This window comes from Hipposideros armiger, unplaced genomic scaffold (assembly GCF_001890085.2).
Source record: "Hipposideros armiger isolate ML-2016 unplaced genomic scaffold, ASM189008v1 scaffold_1164, whole genome shotgun sequence".
Taxonomy (NCBI): domain Eukaryota; kingdom Metazoa; phylum Chordata; class Mammalia; order Chiroptera; family Hipposideridae; genus Hipposideros; species Hipposideros armiger.
In genome coordinates, this window is record NW_017732514.1 from 324,506 (window position 1) to 338,900 (window position 14,395).

The 14,395-nt window shown below is 41.6% G+C and overlaps 2 protein-coding genes across 13 annotated transcripts in view; one reads left to right on the forward strand and one right to left on the reverse strand.

Moving 5' to 3' along the window:
• CRH (corticotropin releasing hormone) overlaps positions 1-1,454 on the forward strand; it is a 2,333-nt gene extending 879 nt beyond the window's left edge. The window contains exon 2 of the mRNA XM_019632684.1: positions 390-1,454. Coding sequence (XP_019488229.1) covers positions 404-994 — 591 coding nt within the window. The 5' untranslated portion in view covers positions 390-403 and the 3' untranslated portion in view covers positions 995-1,454. The remainder of the gene's footprint in view (positions 1-389) is intronic.
• A 1,038-nt stretch (positions 1,455-2,492) lies between these two features.
• The window catches only part of TRIM55 (tripartite motif containing 55), a 61,291-nt gene continuing 49,388 nt past the window's right edge, over positions 2,493-14,395 (reverse strand). For 8 of the 12 annotated variants that reach the window (XM_019632687.1, XM_019632688.1, XM_019632686.1 and 5 more), the window contains one exon: positions 2,493-3,512. In XM_019632687.1, coding sequence (XP_019488232.1) covers positions 3,407-3,512 — 106 coding nt within the window. In that variant the 3' untranslated portion in view covers positions 2,493-3,406. The remainder of the gene's footprint in view (positions 3,513-14,395) is intronic. The other 4 variants (XM_019632693.1, XM_019632698.1, XM_019632701.1 and 1 more) reach the window with 1 other exon arrangement.

Genomic DNA, 14,395 nt, shown 5'->3' on the forward strand with positions numbered 1-14,395 from the left:
GGGTGGGTAAAGCGGCTGAGATCTTAAATTTGTAGGTCTTTAGAGCTCAGGAAATCAGTTTTGGGGATAGTTAGAAAAGAGATGCAGGGACCATCCTTTCGGGGATCTCGGAAGGAGAAAGGTCACTCCAGCCTGGAGAGGAGGGGCTGAGCTCTGGCGCGGAGCCCTGCAGGCGTCCCTTTTCCTGCGGCCCCTCACTCCAACTCTTGAAGTCCTTGTTCGGGAGCCTCAGCACCGCGGACAGCGCCTGCATGAACCCCTGAGCCACGTCTATGGGTGTCCTGTGGGCAGACCCCTGCCAAGCGCACCTCCCAGTTGAGCTAAACTCTGATCAACTCTTTTTCTCTTTCCTTCTCTCATTCCGCCCTGTGCCCACCTCTGTGCCGCAGCTCGCGCCCCTAACATGAGACTGCCACTGCTCGTGTCCGCGGGAGTCCTGCTGGTGGCTCTCCTGCCCTGCCCGCCATGCAGGGCCCTCCTCAACCGGGGGCCCGTCCCGGGCGCCCGGCAGGCCCCACAGCTTCCCCAGCCCCTGGAGTTCTTCCAGCCGCCGCCGCAGCCCCAGCAGCCCCAGCAGCCGCAGGCTCGGCCGGTCCTGCTCCGCATGGGGGAGGAATACTTCCTCCGCCTGGGTAACCTCAACAAGAGCCCTGCTGCTCCCCCGTCGCCTGCCTCCTTGCCTCCCGCCGGCAGCAGCGGCAGCAGCGGCAGCCGCCTTTCCTCGGACGAGGTGACCGCCAACTTTTTCCGCGCGTTGCTGCAGCAGCTCCGGCGCCCGCTCCACACCCCGGCGGGTCCCGCGGAGCGCGGCGCCGAGAGCGCCCTCGGTGGCCGCCAGGAGGCACCGGAGAGGCGGAGGCGGTCCGAGGAACCTCCCATCTCGCTGGATCTCACCTTCCACCTCCTCCGAGAAGTCTTGGAAATGGCCAGGGCCGAGCAGTTAGCGCAGCAAGCCCACAGCAACAGGAAACTGATGGAGATTATTGGGAAATGAAACGGCGCGTTTGGCCCCAAATTCTGCATTTAGCACAAAAATAATAAAAAAAGATTTAAAAATACAATACTACAGTATTCTGTACCATAGCATTGCTCTGATACCATCTGTTTATTTTTATATAGCTTGAAACATGGAAGATGTCCAGCAAGAGCGCCTATGCCCCTTAATTAGCATGCACAAAGTGTACTCACGTGCTGTAACAGCAGCACAATGTTATTTGTATTGTCTACTTTTAGTTTCCATTTCCAGGTGTCTTTAAGGGTGTTTTAAAGAGAGTATAGACCCAAGAGGAAACCTTTGGAAGAAGCAGTCTCAAGTCACCCAATTGACTTTGTTGTGGTCTGAGCCGAAGAGAATGTCATTCTTTTCGGTGGGTGAGACAAAATCTGTAAGCTCTTTGAATCAACTTTTCCTGTAAATGTTTCAGTAATAAAACCTCTTTCCAATCCTTGGTCAATGTGATTGTGTAAGAGAATGTTCAATATTTATATTTTTAATAAATGCTGCAAAGGTAATCATGAGTTTATTTATCCTCTTCCGTGCTAGTAGGGGAAATACTGTCAGTTCCCAGCTTCCTCCAAGTTGACTTCGGCACAAGAAAAAACAAAACAAAACAAAACAAAAAAACCCTTGTATTTTATTTTCTACTACAAATACAAACATATCTGTGGTTAGATCCCGCAGTCAGCTTCGGCTCATCACTGTAACTCACATTACTTCTATGAGATTGAGTTGAATAACTTGGGAAGTTGCTTCCAGCTCTAAGACTTGGTGACTATAAATGGACTATCGATTCATAGTGAAAATAACATTTAATCCTGATTAACTATGAGATGTAAAATAATTGGGGAGGGTTGGGGAAGGAGGAAAGGAAATGAGGAGAAGGGCTGAGGGAAGGCATGCCTCCAAACTTAGGGACAAAATGCTGCATTTTTTTCTATGAGAAAGGCTCATATACTATCAAGCTATTACTTTGCTACCTCAGAATATTTTTTTCTAAGCTATTTTCCAATGCATACCTCTAATAGGAGAAACTTGATAGCCTCTTCACTTAAAACAACTAAATTTTATTACTATAAGATGTCACTTGGGAACAAAAATTTATAAAGAATGTTTTAATTTTAATAACTCCCCAAATACCCTCCTCATCGATGTCTATGCCAACTTTAATCACTTTAATCCTTAGAAATATAAACTATATTCACTTTTAAAATCAAACAGCATAGCTAATTAGTTTTACAATGCATTCAACTTTGGTAGCTTAGCTATAACTTAAAAAAATTCAATTGAATGTTTAATACTTCAAAATTGAGTGTGTGAAAATGCTTCATCCCTTGGGATCCTTTAAATCCACTTGACAAAAGGATTAATCTTTACTTAATCCTTAAGTAAAGATTTAAGTAAAGGACTAAATCCTTAAGTAAAGATTTGGTCAAGATTAAGATTTAATCTTGTCTAAAGATAACATAAAACACTGAATAAATCATTACAAGACTAAGTTGTTAAAAACAGCATTTATTTAAGTTCATACAGAGTAAAGTTATACTTATATTCTAAAGGAAGCATTATGGTAGGACAAATACAGCATGATTTAAATATATACACACACAGAATACACAATACACAATACAGTATTGTGTGTGTGTATATATATTTAAATACATGTAGTTGTTCTACAGTTTAGCAGATTGGTGCCTCAGTGGATACATGAGACAGTAGCTAGCTCCTGTTGAAAAGTTTTTTTCAGTTAAAATGCCGGATCTGCATATTTAAAGCTAAGATTAGAGAAATGCCCTAAGCTTTAGGCCTTCTGGACTATGACAGTGTCACCAGTCAAAGAACATTTCTAGATATATATCCAGCGATATGTATTACGGAAAAGAGGAAACCTTTGTGAAACATTTCATACCTTTGGTCAATGATTTACCTTTTGTCTATATATTCATAAAATCAGTCACTTCTGCATTAACACTGAATTTCACTGACCATCTGCATTGGTAAAAAGGAAAGAGAATAAGAGCTACTATGATATAATATTCAAAGCCAGTGCCTATCGAGACAAATGTGTAGTGCCTGCTTTTTTCAACACTTGCACTTCTTAACGCACGCACACGTGTACCACACTTATACATCCTTCACAATGTTTCCCCCGCAATAAGAGTTTTGCATAAAATCAAGTTTCTGTTTTCCAATGCTTTCTATAATTATTTTCTCAAAGTATTGCTTTTCCTTAATGTGTCTCATAAGTCATCTGGAATTAAAGGGGTTTTTTTGCAGAAATCCTGTCCAGAGGTCCCTTTCATCATCTGCATAATATTAATTTCATCTAGGCTCCCTGCTACCTGTGTGCATCTCAGCCAGGCAGACAGAGGGGCAGCAGTTGGAATGAACATCATTCTTTCAGGGAGTTCAACCAGGAAAAAGAGAAGACATGGCGAGCTGGCTCAGAATCGGCGCCATTCCCGCTCCCTGAAGCTGCAGCCTGTGCCTGGAGGGGAGGGTCCTCAAATCCAATCTGCAACAGAGAAAATCTGAGTCAAAGGAAGATGGGACTAGTGCCTTTGGGGGTGGTCCAGCCACTTTTCTACTGAGGAGAAAGGATCATCATCATCATAATAATTATATAGGACATAATTATTATTAGGGATGGGAAGCAAGCTCGTTATCTTGGCCATGATCAAAGCCATGAAAGTAATTCACACTTATGAGCCAAAGAGGGACAACAGTGACGCATGCAGTGGAGGCAAGTTCTTGGGAAAGAGTCGGGGTAGCCTACTTTTTAAAAAAAGTCTACTTGTGCAGTATTTCCTGAGATGAAAGATGCATTGAAAATAACAGGAATTTGGATTTAGAAAAGTCTGCAGAATAAATAAGATCCTATTTTAAATGATATTACTATATCACAGGACATATAATCTCTCCACTGTTAAAGTAAGAATTTCTAACTCGGATGTGAATATATACATATAGTATAACTTCTGCAAAAATGCAGGCTTAGTTTCCAGCAAATCTTGAATGAAAGGACTTTTTTTTAGGCCATAAAAATCTAATAACATCGATATTTCAAAGAGATATCTATCCTTTATAGCGATAGCTCTATAAAAGATATTTATCTTGTATAGATACCTGACAGATACAAGTTGTAATTTTGAAGTAATCGATCAATCTACTCTCATAAGTGAAATTTATTTATGTTGCTTTGAGTTTAAAACATAATAACTTGATGGAATGAAGGACAATCATGCAGTCTTAGTGAAATGCAGTTTGATGTATAAACTCCAACTGTTTACATTGAAAGGGACCATGACAAACACAGGGCTTCCTAAGAGAACTACCAAAGACCGGGAAACATATTCTGATGACATCACTGCTGAAGTTATCCCACCAGATAGAATGCCAGTGATTTCAAAGCAATGAGGTAGCCACATGCATTCAACTCAGAAGCCCCGGGTGATTTTATGAAGCTGCTATATGAATGGATAATACTTGGCACAGGCAAAGCAGAGCTTGGATGAATATGTAGTTTTGTTGCTGCTCAAAAGACTTTTGAATGAAAAATGAGTGCTTGTCCTGCACTTTCCCAGATTTTACCCTAAATACATGTTTTGGTGTAGTGTTTCAAGTTCAGTAAGATTATCCCAACTCCTTATGGCTTTGGGATTATCCCTCCCACCGCCATGTTGCTCCCTGAAAGAAAGTTAGGACGGGCCAGAAATCATATCAGCCACAGCAGAATAAAACTGCAGCACATAGTTTTCTATGAAGGGGTAGTTAAGGCATCGAGTACAACTGGGCTTTTACAAAAAGGCTGCTATTGGATTCTATTGTTAATGGGTTAGCTACCTCAATGTTCTTGAAGTTGAGGTGGAATAAATATCATCTTGACAGAATCATGTGCCTATTTATGGACCTCAAATTCTTCTCTTCCCCACCATAGTCACATTAACTCTTACAAATCCTAAAACAACAACAATGAAAACCCAAGTGATCTGGGCCTATTGACACATAAGACTCTTATCTCACCATTCTATATGAGTAAATAGTGAATTCTGCCTAGATGAACAGACCATCAGGGTCCATTCTGTAGCCTATTTTCCTTGAAGGCAATTTGTAATCTAGAAGAATTTTACATGACAGCTGTGCTAAAATGTCTAAAGGGTGAAACTAGTTGGGTAAGGTATTTTCTGCAGAGGGATATAGTCTTTGTGAAACTGCTGGTTTGCTAACAAACCATTTGGGACTGCTTTTGGAATTTCTATATATTTTTGTGCTTTTTGTACTCGAGATTATAATCGACCTTCCATTTAAAATGTTTTAGCTGTTAATATTCTACAGCCTTCAAAACTGCTGGCATTAAACAATTAGGGTTTGCTGCTTTCACACCCAACATTCTCAGTCAGTTATTAGATTTTCCTCCAAACAATATGAACCTTATCTTTCATATAAACTAACTTTCAGAGAAGAAAGGCCAGTGGCAGAGTGGGGGCGCTGGGGTGGGGGTGGGGCAAGAGCAGAGATTATCCTGAGTATCTTTAGGTGATTACACCATCTCCTTGGTCTTGTTTATGTAAATTTGAGGACCTACCAACTATTTCAGCAAGGAAGTTTTATGCAAAGAGGCTTACTCTGGTTTTTGAGTCCCAGACTAACCACTTACAAACTGTATGGCACAAACAAGTCACCGAACCTCTCTGAGTCTTAGTTTTCTCTTTAGTAAAATGGAGATGAGAGCCCATCTAACAAGGTTGAAGTGAGGACTGAATTAAAAAAAAAAATATATATATATATATATATATGTGTGTGTGTATATATATATGTGTGTGTGTGTGTGTATGTATATATATATATATATATATATATATTATATATATATATATTCTCTAAAGCACTGTGCACATGCCTCACTTATATTAAGTGCTTTATAAATGTTCATTTCTCTCCCCCTCCTTTCCTTCCTTCCTTCCTTCCTTCCTTCCTTCCTTCCTTCCTTCCTTCTTTTTTACATTAGTGTCAAGGCTCCTCTGCCATGTAGAATCACCTGAGGACTGTTCATGAGGAACTATATAGCACAGTGATGACCCCCACCCCACCCCAGTAAGGAAAGACAATTATATTTGCAATGCTCATCTTTCCAGAATCAAATATCTGATTTAATTCCTTTGTCATGCTGTAATCATGGTTATCCATGACCTTCTCCAGTGAATCTCCAAGTGGCCCAACTTTATATATGGCTCTCTCATAAAGGAAGAATGAGTTAAAAGATTTAGAAACCTCCTTTTTATAAGCACAGCTCATTAAATCATAAGCAGGTATTTTTCCTATAGCCTTCCCCAAATGGAACTGTATATATGTATCCCTTTAAATCGTTTTCCAAGGCTGGCTCTCTTTCTTCACAGGAAGTGCTATTTTGGGGGAATAATGATGAACAAAAGACAGAAAATGATAAGCACAGATCTCCTTTACCAGCTTTTGAGTCTGCCCTGTATTCCAGTTTAGTTCGAGGAGTATAAAAAGGTGAAGAAAGGATTCTTAGTCCCATATTACTTTTAAATTTTGCACATTTTCCTCAGATGACAAAATAAATGAACAAACTTACAACCATCATTTAACACTGTGCCCTGTCACCATGGGGCTTCAGATAATTTGAGAAATATGAGTTTTAGTAATAAAACAAAAGCCAGGAAATGAAATAGGGAGGTAGCATCTTCCCTCTGTCTCAACTGTGACGCCCGATTTGGTCAAGATCCACAAAAGACCAGCTGAAGGGAGTGATGTACCTTTGCTTAGAGGAAAAAGGCTATTTTTCTCAGGCGAACTTGACCAGAAATTCTGGGTATTCATGAAACAGAGTCACCAGAAAGACAAAATATTTTGTTTTCCTTTGATTTCTTTCCTGTTACTATCAAATATCCTTTGAGAGGAAGAAATTGATGTCAGGTATCGTTTCGCCGCACAGAGGAGCAGGGTGATGATAGGTGCTCCCCCCAGAGCTGCATGAGATGCAGGTATCCCCTGGATGGGTTATATCATCTAGAACCAATTCCTGTTGATGGGGACTAAGGAGCATGCTTTCTGCCAGAGCCTTGCGAACATCTATCCCTGCACGCAGGACAGTTCTAGGTTATGGACAGTGTTTGCTTGGCTGAACTGTGTGGCTACACGGTATTTTGAAAAACACTTGCATCAGTTGCAAACGTTAAACATTCAGGAGCAAGGATGTGGAGAAATAGAAGCTTTTGTGCAGTGTTGGTGGGAATGTAAAATCGTGTAGCTGCTTTGGAAAATAGTATGGCGGCTCCTCAAAAAATTAAACATGGAATTACCATATGGTCCAGCAATTCCATGTTTGGAATTTAAAAGAACTTAAAACAAAGATTTACACAGATAAACAGCAGTCTTATTCACAGTAGCTAAGAGATAGAAGCAACCCAAGTGTCCATCAGTGGATGAATAAACAAAATGTGGCATATACAGATAATGGAATATTATTCAGCCTTAAAAAGGAAGGAAATTCTGACACATGCTACAAGATGGATTAATCTTGAGGACAATATGCTAAACCTGTCAGGAAAGACAAATACTGTATGATTCCAGTGATGTGACATATCTAATGTAGTAAAATCCATAGAGACAGAGAGTGGAAAGGTGGTTGCCAGAAGCTAGGGGCAGGGGCCAGCGGGGAGTAGTTTAATGGGTCAGAGGTTCAGTTTTGCAGAATGAAAATGTCCTGGAGATTGGCTGCACAACAATGTGAATATAATTAACACTGAACTGTAACTGAGAAATGGTTAAGATGCTAATTTTTATGTTATGTGGGGGTGTTTTTTGTTTGGTTGGTTGGTTGTTTTTTACCACGATTAAAATTTCTTTTTAATTTAGTAGACTTCAGATGAAAACCTGGATTTGCAGGTTCTCTTGACAAAGGGGAAATGTAGCAACCCAGCCCCTGCACGGAGAGCCCGGCAGCGCTGCCCCTTCCGACTGCACACGCGCTCTGTCCTCCTTTCCACAGTGCCGACCTGTCCCTTCTGCCTCCTCTGCCGCCATGCTGCTTTCAGTGGCCACTTCTCATTGCACTGGTGCAGTTGCTATGCTTAGAGTAAAGAGGATAGCAAACTACATCTTGTATTTATGCTTCTATCAACCTTTCCTTTTACCTGGCCTGCTTTTTCATTAATGTTCCTTTCTTAGTCTCTAAGGGCACACAAGCTTGTCGCTCTTAACAGAAGGCTAGTTTTTAGTAGGAAGGTGTCAAAGAAAAGACCATAAAACACTTAGTGGAATCTTTGGCATGATTTTTATGCTTAATGTGATGAATTTATTTTTAAAGCCAGCATGTTTTTTGTGGCAGTGTTCTTGAAAATCAAGGTGCAATGTGGCCTTCAGTGTTCAACTGAGGCCAGATGTGTCCCTGGGCACTTAGCACAGGGGACGTAACCGGGTGAACGTGCTCTTGTTTTGGCTTGGAGGGAGGGGGGCAATCCCAGTTGCCCCCTTGACCTAAATGCATCTTGCATCACATGACCCACTGACTGGACAAAACTGAACAGATGCTTTCCTGATACTCATTCTGACACAAATCTGGGTGGTCACACTTAGGAGGGGAGTAATGTTTTTAGCTGACCCAAAGTAAAAGAGTAAGTTCTGCCAGGTCACTTTGATCAGCAACCAATCAGGCTGTATCTAAGCTTCCTAGGGCTGCATGAGGTGCCAGCCTCAGCTTTTCCCCAAGTGATCTTCCTCTTCACCCCCCATGATCCTGATCCAGTAACGTTTACCTGTCCTGTGTGCCATTCCCTCAGGGTTATCTGAGTGGTGCTAATTGAGCTGATAAACTGAACCGCAAGTAAGATATTCATGGATGACGGTAACTTAATGTACACTCCACCAGATAACATTTTACCCGGAAATGGCCATGCCGTGTCCTGCGAGGCGACTGTGTGAACGTGTTGGTCCCTAAGCCAGGCCGCTGAAGGGGATGTCCGGGCAGTGAGGCCCCCACACGCGGGACTCCCTCTCCTCTCTGGTGCTGTGAATGCCAATCACGAAGTCAACCTGACAGCAGGATTTGGTTCCCAAGGCATGTTAAATGCCAGTCTGTCTAGGCCAATTCACAAGAACCCTTGCCGTCTATAATGAAATCCACTTGCCCTAAAGGAATGTGACTAGGAGGGGTAAAGCTAGACCTGAGGCAGGCCCCCCTGTGTCTACCCTGCACCTGCCAGGCTGGGTCAGAGAATCCAATCCAGATGCTGGAAACAGGCGCGGGTAGGAACGCTGAGGTCATGTTTAGGATGTTTATTCAGAAAGATTAAACCCAAGCATTGGCCTGCTCCCCTACTTAGCATTCCTGAACCTCAGGCCCCTTGGATAGCTGAAGCGTTATGGATTCCAGACTGGAAAAGAGAGTACAGCCAAGAGCCGGGGGCCGTCATCAGCCTGCGAAGTAAGTGAGACGGGTCTGAGACTCACCGCCAAGGGTCTAAGCCCTGGGAACTCTGTGGGGCGGGCCTGCCGTCGTGGTCACTTCATTCACGAGAATGCAGACATTTCTGCTTGGTGGCGGAGCGACCAAGACATCCTAGGAATGAAGCACCGAGCTCTGAGCACACAGCACGCGCTCCATGAATGCTAGAGGAAGGAGAAAACGAGTCCCTCCCGAAAGAGCTCTGGCAGAAAAACAGTCACAAAAGAGCGGTTTTTTTTCCCCTTGGGAGGATTTACAGCTGTACACACTGAGCGATTTAAGGAATGGGTGAAGGGAGTTCATTTGGGCCGCTTCCTTCTTGCTAAGGGAAGATCAGAAACAAGAGTAATTTCCTCAGGCCTGTGAAACAAGAAGAAATTAAACTCACTCACTTTTTCTTAACCCAGAGGGAGATGTAAGGTGTATTCTGTTTGGTGTGTTTCAAACATGGTGTCTCGGAATTGATGGCGTCAGGTGGGGAGCAGCAAGGAGAGCTAAACCGTGGATATCACAGCCTGGCAAAAACTTCAAGCCAGCTGTCTTCTCAGACATGGACGTGACCATTGTGTGTACTGTGTGTGTGTGTGTGTGTGTGTGTGTGTGTGTGTGTGTGTGTTCTCACCCTTTCTGAAAGGAGAACTGAATTACAGAGAATTGCTAATTAGATCATTAATTCCTCACAGGTAAGGGCTTCTTTGCCTGTGTTAGGCAAATGGGCCACATCGGTTCTCAAGAGCCACAAGAGATGGATAAAGTTATTATGCCCAATTTACAGATGAGAAAATGCAAAAGCAGAAAGGCTGAAGAACTTGCTCAAAGTAACTCTAAGGATAAAGTGCTGAGACTTGTTAACATTTGACCACAAATCCAAAGAGAAAAGGGACAGCTAGTGCTGTTAAGCATATGAGCCTCCAGGACCGGCCAAATCCTCTCCTTGGAAGTCAGATAGAGAGGCATGTTGATCAGCAGCATGGAGTGCAACTACAGATGGGCGTGCTCTCATCTGCAATGGACAGCCACACCCCTGCGGGCAGTGGAGGCCGAGAAACGACCTGCCCTGTGAGGCTCTGCCAGTGGGTCATCAGTGGTGCGTCAAAGCAAAGGGAACCCTTGGTCACAGTATTTTTGCTTCAGTCGCATCAGCCCAAGTAAAGTTGGGATTTGCTCCCTTTTCCCAGATGTGGGCTTGGCCTCCATTGTATGCATGCACATGTCCTGTTGGGGAGGACGAGGCATCTCTGGGGACCAAGCTCCCAGCTACCCTGTGATCCTCAGCAAGTCACTCAACGTCTGTGACTCACCACTATAAAATGAGGAAGTTTAACAATTCCTTTTGCACAGGGTCGTTGGGAAGTTTAAGTGAAAGAATCTCTATGAAAGACTTTGTGAATGACGAAGCAATGTACACACATTCGTTATAGCCATTGCCACGTGGCATTGGTTTTTTAGATGCATTAACATGATGGTGGGTTAATTCTTCACTTTGTGGGCTATAGTGGAGGCAAAGACACATCGTGGAAATCACGGAGATACATAAAAAAAGACAGAAAAAATCCACAGGATGTACAACGCTGACAAAGGTCTTAGGTTAAATCAGAATAATAAACAATTTGAAAACACAGGAAGCAAAACTCAACTAGCTGTGTCATAACAACTTCCCCAGAGAGCGCTCCCCAGTGCCTGTGTTACTGTTTTCATGGAATTGTAGAGCTGTAGGCACAGGTTGCCAGGGGAAATGAATTCATTACGTTGCTCACACACGATTTACATTACATTTCCCTCTTTAAAATGGATACATTCATTTTAGTTTCCTATTAAAGTGACATTTACTAGGAATGCTATTTGATCCTGAGAAATATAACCTACGGTTTTAGTATAGATTTTTTTTGTCCTTCTAGGACAGCCCCCAATTTGACAGTTATTAGGATGTCACTTTCCCGTCAAGAAAAAAAAAAAAAAAACAGAAAAAAAATTGCAGTTGTAGGATGCAAACAAGAAAACATTTACAATGTTAACGTAATGGCCTCATTAAAACTTACTTGTTTAAGAAAAACCTTACTCTCTCCTAAATTTTTTTCTATGTAAAAATGCCTGCATTTCATTATTATAAATTGTTATAATTTCCACTATTATTAAGTCCTGGACAATGTTAAGCAGTAACTGCAGGCTGATCCTGACCATTGATCAGTTTACTCTCTGGTTTTCCCAAGCTGAAGTTCCAGCACAGTCAGGGGACCTGGTATATCAGTGATTTGGAAGCCTGACTCCCCTAATTTGTAATATACAGCAATCGTTCTCAGTATGGGTTTCTATTTGAAAATAATTTGACACCTTGAATCCTCAATTAAATTTAGAGAACATAGTTAAATTTTCATTCGTTTCAGTTTGTTTTGGAAAATTAAATAGATTATTTCAAAGAACACAGGACCTACAGTCACACTCCTGGGAAATCATGTTCTCGGTCTCCTGCTTTATTTTTTCAAATGTTCTATAATATCTTGTGAGATTCATCTCACTCAGAAAGGCAACTTTCCAGACCTCTAACCTCAGGCTATCTCTCACCTCTGTCTCTGGTGGCAGCTGGAGTTGATATTTACCCTTGAAATCAGAATGAATGATTTGGTCTCAAAGGTCATTTGCATGAAAATGATTTTATCTTTTTGGATGTGACTCCTTGTGGGGACCAGGGCTCACCGAGGCTGCTTCTCCTTGGAACATCGGCCTATTGTTCATCCCAGTTTAGGAAAATATGAGTATTTTCAAGGGGACCGAATCTTGTGATGATGAGAAAGTTGATGTCTCAGGTCAGGAAATAAACCCTGGGCTTCAAGAGGAGAAAATAATCTTTGCTAGCTCCTCGCCTGTCTGTTTTTTTAAAAAACATTTGAACCATAGGTCTTTCTCTCTTTCCTTCTTTTTGATTCCATTTTTTTCTTTTCCTTCCTTTATTTTCTTCTCTTTCTTCCTGGAAATTTGCCCCCTTCCCCCACCCGGAAATACCTTTCTAACCTCACAGGATGACACTTACAGAGCCTGGGGTGGGGATTAAGATGGTCATTGGCTAGTTTTCCTTGGTGACGTTTTCCACACCGGCCTTGACCTCCACACATTCTTTTTCTATTTTAGAATGGAGAGCTCACAGGTGTGGGTAACCTGCCTTGTTCCTCAGGTGCTGTCTCTGAGCTCTTGATATGCCAGATAGCAGGGATCTGGGAACACTCGGGACAGGAGAAGGAGCGATCTGCACCTTCTTGAGCTGGGAACCTTGGACCCTCTCTACCCACAGGACAAGCCTGATGCTGGCAATCCCTGGACCATGACAGGATGGCCTCTGCAGTTATGTGGAAACTGGTTTAGACAAGACAAGGGTGAACTAGGACATAGGTATGTCATGAAAATGTACAGAGATATTAGCTCATAGAGCAATTGACATTAAACTAAAAATAGGGCCCCATAGACCAGTGACAACTAATCACCAACTTGCAAAGTTTGGCCTAGTCATTTAAAAGCATCAGGCACCTCAGCCATCCTGGCCCTTGCTAAACTTGGCCTTGCGCGTGGCTGGGTTGGAGGGGTTGGGGTGGAGAAAGGGAGACAGGCTTGTGGATTTTAGCCATGAGGTCTTCCCTATGGCCAGGCTTTTGGAATGCTTTAAGGATTGTCAGCACCTTCCTCCTCTAGGTTTTTCTCCATCTGTCCTCTATCTTTTCTAAGCTACTTTAAAAAATAGTATATGCAAATAAGGACCCTCTACATATTCATTCAAACAGGCAGACACAAAAAGATGAGAGATAGAGAAGAAGTTACCTCTTTTTAACACTTATATTGGGATAAATTCTTCAAGAACTATGATGATGCTAACTGTGAATGCACCTAAACAGAGTTTCAAAATAAAAGAGGCAAAACTGACAGGACTCTAAGGAAAAATAGACAAATCCAAAGTTATCTCAAAATTTCTGTCTTAGCAATTGATAAAACAAATAAACAGAAAATCAGTAAGTCTATAGTAGACTTGAACAACATTGTAAATCAATTGACCTAACTGACATTTGTAGAACACTCCACTAAGCAACAACAGAAAATACAAAGTCTTCAGTTACACATGGGCCATTCACCAAATTAGATCATATTTTGGACCATAAAACAAATCTTAATAAATTTTAAAGGACTGGAATCTATAAAGAATAATCTCTCTCCACAACAGAATCAAACCAGAAATCCAACAGAAAAATATCTAGAAAATTTCTCAATATCTACAAATTAAACATTACTCATCTAAATAATCCATGGGTCCAGGAAGAAACCACAAGTTAAGTTACAAAATATTTTTAATTAAATGAAAATACAACATATCAAATTGTGTGGGATGTAGCTAAGCAGTGAGTAGAAGAAAATGTGTAGCATTAAATGCTTTTATTAGAAAAGAAGAAAGATTTCAAATCAATAATCCAAGCTTTAACTCGGAGAAACTAGAAAGAGAAGAGAAAATGAAACCCAAATTAAACATAAGAATGAAAAGAAGAGCAAAAATGAATGAAATAGAAAATGGATAAAAGAGAAAAAAGAGAGAAAACCAATAAAGTCAAATAAAACCAATAAAGTGGAGGACTTCCATCACGTGTTTTGGAGACGTCTATAAAGCTATAATAATCAGGACAGTGTGGTATTGGTAGGGGGACAAACACATAGATCAATGGTGCAAAATAGAGAGCCCAGAAGTAGACCCACACATAAACGGTCTTTTGAATTTCTACAGAGTCATCAAGGTAATTCCCTGAGAGAAAGGATACTCTTTTAAACAAATAGTGCTGAAACAAATAAAAAATCTATATGAAAAAACAAGTAAACTAAAACCAAAACCTTTATTTTTACCTCGCATACACAAAAATTAACTTAGGGGTCGGCTGAGTGGCGTGTTGATTAAGAGCTGC